The 7,703-nt window shown below is 36.7% G+C and overlaps 1 protein-coding gene across 1 annotated transcript in view; it reads left to right on the top strand.

The window, feature by feature from the left end:
• Positions 1–7,017, top strand: part of OEP80 (outer envelope protein of 80 kDa) — a 29,589-nt gene extending 22,572 nt beyond the window's left edge. Inside the window, exons 9-16 of the mRNA XM_088955293.1 lie at positions 2,331–2,484; positions 2,584–2,724; positions 2,936–3,006; positions 3,139–3,217; positions 3,341–3,456; positions 3,643–3,790; positions 5,976–6,045; positions 6,445–7,017. Coding sequence (XP_088811419.1) covers positions 2,331–2,484; positions 2,584–2,724; positions 2,936–3,006; positions 3,139–3,217; positions 3,341–3,456; positions 3,643–3,790; positions 5,976–6,045; positions 6,445–6,599 — 934 coding nt within the window. The 3' untranslated portion in view covers positions 6,600–7,017. The remainder of the gene's footprint in view (positions 1–2,330; positions 2,485–2,583; positions 2,725–2,935; positions 3,007–3,138; positions 3,218–3,340; positions 3,457–3,642; positions 3,791–5,975; positions 6,046–6,444) is intronic.
• Positions 7,018–7,703: the final 686 nt, after the last annotated feature.

The raw sequence follows: 7,703 nt of genomic DNA on the forward strand, positions 1-7,703 counted from the left end.
CCTGTGTCAGACCGTCACACCCTGTCACATAGCCTTGCCTTGGTGCCTTGAAAACTATGCTCAGAACAGGGGTAAACTTGTGATTCAGGTTCGAGGAGAACCATTGGGTTTTGGAAACTTTTGAGGTTGCTTGTCTTTCTAGTACTTTGGAAGGATTTCTTTTGGTGATTCTAATTTTGATTGCAAAGTCTGGTAAAAAAACCCTTGTGGTTCTTTTACTTGTGCATATTTCTTTCAGACCCTCTCTTAGGAATCCCTTTCCCCTTTTTCCCCTGTGAAATCGATTTGAGTGGATTGATACAATAAAAACAAGAATTTTCTGTTGGGAGGTAATACATTTGAAAATAAATACTTGTGATGTTTTTTATTCAATACAAGCTGTGAATATTGCTTCCCTTTACTAATCTCCTGTTTGTTTGTATATGGTATTTTTGGGGTCCTAACCCTTTGGATGCAAGTGCTAGTGGATGTGGAAAGTCTTTTTTTCTCCATGCTGAAGAAGGGGGAAGGTTTTGGAGAAATACACAAGGGCTGTAATCTGGTGGACAATTTGTGACGAAAGAAATGCTATAATATTTAAAGGGCAGCCCAGTGCACAGGGCTCCTGCCAATGTGGGGTCTGGGGAGGGGCAGATATATGTTGCCTTACCCCTGCACATACAGATAGGTTGTTTCCAAAAATGCTATAATATTTAAAGACAAGACCCAATCAAAAGAAGCTTTGATAGAGAACATTTAACTTCAGGTGGCACATGGGCGAAACCATTGAAAATTTTTATCCCTTTTTCTTTAGATAGGGGTTGGAAAATTATGGTTGTTTTTTCTTCAGCTAAGACTACTACTAACTCACTCCTTTTGGCCTCTTCCTGCTCCTGATTATATCAAATTAAATTTTGATGGACGTAACTTGTTTAACTGAGATCCTTTAGGATTTATTGGTGTTTTCAAGAATGATCATGGAAATGTTGTTATGAAGATTCTACAAGGGATGAGTTGCTAGTTGTATGGCTCAAGGGTAGTTTTGGGCTGGCTCAAAGCATTACTGGCTCTTGGAAATACAGATACAAGATGAGAGAAACACTAAAACTGGTAATGGAATTAAGAACTACATTTCCATGGACACAAGATCCTCTAAACTCTAATAGTCTAGCCAATGAGTTGGCTAGGCAAGGAATGAACAGAAGTAACTTGTATTGGTGGGTTATCCCTATAGAATTGAATGCAATAATGAAAGCAATAGTTGGACTTTTTTTTTTGGAGAAGTAAAGTATACTTTTAACCAAAAAAGAAGACAAAACCCTTCTACAACTAAAGACTGTAAACATGGAATTTACAAGCTTTCATACTAAAAGAATTCCTATACCACCAAATAATAGGGGTGTCTAGTTGGGGCTAGCCTAACACTATAATAGGGATGTATAGCACATCTACTTCAAATCCATTCTTTTTAATAAGTTAATGAAGTTTCTACTTTCTGGTTGCCAATAAAAAATTATGTTCTAGTTAATTTAGTGAAACTATTTTAAGACTAATGTTCTCATTATAATTATTGCTTTTTTATGCTCAAACTCTTTTTTTATTCAACTCTATATGCATATGAGATGAAAGATTTGCATTCCTGACACATGAGAACCTAAACATTCAACATTCTCGGGCATCTACTCCAGGAAAGCTTCCTTGATTGAGGAAATACCATCAAAGATTAGATTCTAGTTCTCATAGAACTAGGTGTTTATATTCCACATGACCTTTTGGCAACCAAAGTAAAAGGGACATGTAAGGTATTTCTGCCGAAGATTAAACTCTTTTTGTTGCCTTGGAAACCTAAGTTTCTCCAATGGGGTCAGGTTGGCCAAAGCTTCAACCCTAACAACCTGAAGTCAAGCTGGGTTCATACTTTTCAACAATAACACTAACCCAAATTTCAACCTGACACAACCTTTTCTGGCTGCTTTGGGCTAACCTGGCCCAAGTTGCAGCTCTACATAGTCTCTCTCTCTCTCTCTTTCTCTCTCTCTCTCTTTCTCTCTCTCTCTCTCTCTCTCTCTTTCTCTCTCTCTCTCTCTCTCTCTCTTATATATATATATATATATATATATATATATATATAAGTCACTTCTGTTACGTATAGACCTTTGCTATGTGCTAACTGGCTATAAGTCACTTCTTGTTATGGTGACAAATAACCTTGCCTATACTTTTTTGATCGATAACTTCTTCAATTCATAATATTCATTAATATTAGAGGAGTACAAAGACTGTAATAACCTTGCTTATATGACTTTTTTTTTTTTGCTGTTTACTCATTTTTCATTCAATTTTTGTTACAGCTTTGCATATTCTCATAGGAATGTTCTTGGAAGGAACCAGAAACTTAATATCTCACTAGAAAGAGGTCAAATTGACTCAATATTTCGTATAAACTATACGGATCCATGGATTGAAGGAGATGACAAACGGACATCTAGGTCAATTATGGTTCAGGTAATCCAAGGTTAACCTCCTCACCCAACAAAAAAGAAGCATATATAACGAGTTTTTTTTTTTTTGCAAGAAAATGACTAACTTGATCTCTTCGTGTAGAACTCACGAACTCCAGGAATGCTTGTTCATGGGAACCAACATGATGGCGGTAATGTGACAATTGGTCGAGTTACAGCTGGCATTGAATTCAGTCGACCCTTCAGGCCAAAGTGGAGTGGAACAGCTGGTCTTATTTTTCAGGTATTTGATTGAAATTGCCAATTTTTTGGCCTGTTTCTATTAGGGTCCTTCATAAAGTGTTCATTTTTCTTATTGGCATGGCACGAGGATGAGGGCCAAAACTTGTGGGGAAAAGTGTGCAATTGCTATAAATTTCAGTTCCTTAGCATTATCCTGGATACATTTCATTGTATTGTTCAATTCTGTCTACTAATTCCATTTTCCCCTTCAGCATGCTGGTGCACGTGATGATAGAGGAAACCCCATTATTAAGGATTGCTATAGCAGTCCACTTACCGCAAGGTATTAACATCTAAATGCTGCCCTTCTAGTCATTTTTGAACTCCTACAGTACATATTCATTATCATGCATTTGATTATGTTGTTGGCTTATGAGTTTGCTCTTACACTTTGCTTTTCAATCTTATTTTTTAGTGGGAATACTTGTGATGACATGCTTCTTGCAAAAATTGAGAGTGTCTACACTGGATCTGGTGATCATGGGTCTTCAATGGTTACTTTTCAACTTGATCTTATGGTTTCCTCTATTGTTTTAAAAAGAAAATGCGCAGCATTTTGTGCTGCTTTACTATTATTGAACTTTCATGTTAATTTCAGTTTTCTATGTTCTCTACAGTTTGTCTTCAACATGGAACAAGGACTACCTATTTTGCCCGAGTGGCTGTGTTTTAACAGAGTGAATGCCCGTGCTAGGAAAGGTGTTGAAATTGGTCCTGCGCGCCTTGTTTTGAGGTAAAATATCCTATATTGCTGTTCCTGTGCATGGAAAGCATTTCATTAGCAGAGTCTGCTGAAAAAATGACATTATATGAATGTAATGGGGAGTTTCTGTATTGTTATTCATGTTGAAGGGCTGCTTCTAATGTTCTAGTTGAATTCATCATTCCACTGATTCCCACTGTATTGTCGGTTTCCTAGTTTATCTGGTGGTCATGTGGTGGGTAATTTCTCCCCCCATGAGGCATTTGCAATTGGTGGAACCAACAGTGTCAGAGGTTATGAAGAAGGTGCTGTGGGCTCTGGTCGGTCATATGTGGTTGGCTGTGGAGAGGTTTCTTTTCCTATGGTAGGTAGAAATCCTGGTTTTATTCTTTATTTGTTTTGTTTTTGTCTGCATTTCTTATCTTTTTTTCTCTGCTAGAATATTTGAACTTCTTCTGATTGGTTACAAGCAACTTGTATATAAAAAAAGTATTACAAGTAGGATCCTTCATGTGACCATGAATCCAGAAAAGAGTATGAGATATTTAGAAATTATAAATAAAACATCAGTGTTTCACAATCTTGCCTCAATCTTTTATAGACTAGTCCTTTTCATGTTCTCAAAAAATCAGATTCAATACATTAATGGAAGGAGCATGCTTCTACAGATCCTTGGAAACCTCATTATTTCCATTTAATTTTCCTTTTGTTTATTTTCTTCACGGTTAAGGTGATTCTCTAGAGTATCTGTCCTGTCTCTCCAAAGCTTATGTTTAATTAATGTTGTATATACAAGTAGTATTGATAGTGTAAATCTCCAATTGTTTCTGGATTCAGAAATAGATTTTTGCTAGTCTTCACACTTCCTGCACATGATAGGCATACTAGCTAACTAAAATTACCTTGTCTTGGCTTCTAAGAATTCCATGACCACCAATCAGGTGAGTCTCTACCCTGTGGAAAATAAAGAAGTGCCAAATCTTTCCTGCATTTTCATGAATTGCTGCTAGCTCACAATGGAAATATTATTTAAGAATCGTAATGTCTTTGATGTGGTTTGCATAGGAACTATTTTGACTGAGGTAAACTGTGAACTGCAACTTTTCAGAAATTTTATGGCTATGCTACCTGCATACAGCATTTGATATAGAATTTACATTAAAAATTGAATTATCTAACACAATATGACACCCTTGTATGGGTATCGGGGAATCATAATTTTATGGAATAAACCAAATAGGCAGAAGTTGATGATCTGTCATGGCACTCTTAAGCATGGGGTTTTTGTTATACTCCATCAAGTCTTCTGTGGAAAAAAAGAATGTTCTCTTGAGAAATCATGTTCTTTATGCTCGTGATTCATGATTTAGGAGCTGCTAATCAGACCAAAGTTATCTAGAGCATGCTTTCAAGCTTCTACATTTTAGAAATCAATCTTGTTAAGCAATGTGTTTAGAGGTTATCATTCTTGGCCAGACCCACAATAAATCTAATATATTTAATGATATACATATACATAATATGATTATATTATAAAATATTATATTATGTATTATATGTAATAATTTATATATATATATATTATATTTATATGTTATATACACACAAATATACTTCATTTTATATAAAAATTTTAATCTATACAATATATATATATATATATATATATATATATTCATGGGTTGGCATATGATTGTAACACTGTATGATGTGCCCTGATTATAATTGGGTCGTGATCGGTTTTGGCTGTTCTGAACAGATTAGGACACGATCCAACTAATACATCATTGATACATGTGTGTATTACAAAAAAACACCCAGTCTAATACTTATTTTTCCCTTTCACCATGAAAAATACCTATTTTTTCTCATGATATACTTGCGATATTGTCATATTATGATGTCCAAATGTGCCAATTTAACCAATAAATAGGTTTATTGTCAATAGGGTCTTACTGGGTCAGACCCAATATTCCCAAGTGGACAGACAGTAGAATTTGTGATTCTTATATCGTTTCTAAGCACTACTACTAGGGATATGTAGATATTGGATGATAGGCTTCTATTCATTTTTCCAAGTTCAATAAGATTCCATATTTGATTAGCAAAAGGGTACATGAAGAAAATATGAACAAAAGGCCCAGTATTTACTGTCATGACTACATCACACTAGTGTTTGCCAATGGGTTGGGTCTGGATAAATGTGCAGAACCAGTTCCAAACCATACCATACAAGCATCCATTTTTCATGGTAGGAAATTTTTTTGACAAGTGGATTTGCTGGTCACAACTCAAGCTTCCATTTTTCACGGATGTTTCAACCCAAACAGACTAGTTAGACATGACAAAATTTTTTAATTTTAATTTTTAACCTTGCTTTTATTTTTAATTATACAATGGCATGTAAGTGAAACCTCGAGGCAGACCTACCATGAGAATGCTTATGCATGGAAAATTTTCTATGGAATTTTGATGTTTTTTTTATTTGTATTTTCCTATGTTGCATGCAACCATTATCGACTGTTGATCATTATATTCCCATCTTGCAGTTTGGACCAGTAGAAGGGGCAGTTTTTGCTGACTATGGAAGTGATCTTGGATCAGGCCCAACAGTGCCTGGTATGTCTTCTTAAACCAGTTCTGCTTTGTGTTGTCAATGAACTAACAACATATGACATTCTAGTAGAATAAAATGCTCCATGTATTTTCTGATATTAATGCATGCAATGCCACTTGTTGGCCTGCATAATTGGGTTTAAAGACTTGGGTGGTTAACCTAAATATTATTTCCAAGTTCCACGTTTGTTGGCCTGGCCAACCAAAAAGCTGTGCTCTTTGGGCCGCTTATTACAACACCCAAATGCCAGATCTAGGTTGAAAGATTTGAGAGGAACTTATAGGCCACCAAATCCACAATTCTTTGAGTGAAGGGTGGTTTCTTTCACTCATGTTGATTTTTAGTTAATTCCTTTGTTACTCATTTTGTAATCTTCTGCCCCTTTCCTATTTTTTTTGCAGGTGATCCAGCTGGAGCGAGGTTAAAACCTGGAAGTGGCTATGGCTATGGGTTTGGAATCCGTGTAGACTCTCCCTTAGGTCCTCTGCGGTTGGAATATGCATTCAACGACAAGCAGGCCAAGAGATTTCATTTTGGAGTTGGGCACCGGAACTGAGGCAAGGGTTTTATCAGTTTTGATAGTCCCTTTCTTTTTATTATTCTTTTTTTTTTTTACGTTATAAATATTTATCTTTTGGTTGGTAGTTTTTGTTCTTCATTCTTCTTTAAACCCCAAGCTCGGAAGGTCAGTCTACCATTCTCATAAAATTGCAGTTACGCCTCTACTGAGGTGACACATCACTGCATGCTCCCAACCTAAGCCTCCATTCTGATGGATGAACCTTATAATCCATCTTGTTTGATGGTGAGGATGTGTTTTTGGAAGTTAGAACTCGGGATTTTGATCCGTTTGGGTTGGTTTTCGTAACCAATCTGAATGGTGACAAGCACTTGAGGGGGTAGAGAAGATTTACTGCGACCGTTGTTGCATGCGACCCCAATGAAATGTGAGTAGGGCGGTATTTTAAACAAAACACCAGTTGATGTGATGTTTTTTCATTTCTTTCAAACACTGGTTTGTTTGCATTTTATTGAACGGTCTCTGGATTGTACTGCAACTAGTTGCAGGAAATGCGATCGGGGCCGGGGGGGGGGGTGAAGATCGGAGTCTTAACAAGTTTTAAGCTCACTTGGGAGTTTGCTGGGTTGATAGATTTCTCACATTGAATTGGTCAGCAGCCACGGAGAGCGAGCCCATGTTTTTTTATCAATAACTAGCCCCTCTCATTTTGAAGTTTTGGTTTCGTCAAAACTCAAAATTAGAAGTTTGGTTTTGATACTAGACTTTAAGTGTGTCCATCAAGAACGCTTACACAGAGAGAGAGAGAGAGAGAGAGAGAGAGAGAGAGAGAGAGAGAGAGAGAGAGAGAGCCCGGTCTCACCCATGATGAGAAGTCGGTGTCATATTATCTTCTGGGCATTTTGTTCAATCTGGATTGGGATTAAATCTATTTACTGTTGGAAGTTTAACCATGCACGCCATGCATGCATGACTGAAGAAGCATCACCCCACGACGACAGAAGCACTACCGTACTCTTAGCACTGTCAAAAAGATAAAGATGCCTTTGTTTCATGTCTTAAGTCTTAACTCTGAAGTGTTTCCATCCAGCCACTGGGCTTTTTTCTCCCCTCCTGCTCCATTAATAGTTTGATTAGACA

Source organism: Nelumbo lutea, chromosome 7, assembly GCF_056320005.1.
Source record: "Nelumbo lutea isolate HS-2025 chromosome 7, American lotus-T2T, whole genome shotgun sequence".
Classification (NCBI taxonomy): Eukaryota; Viridiplantae; Streptophyta; class Magnoliopsida; order Proteales; family Nelumbonaceae; genus Nelumbo; species Nelumbo lutea.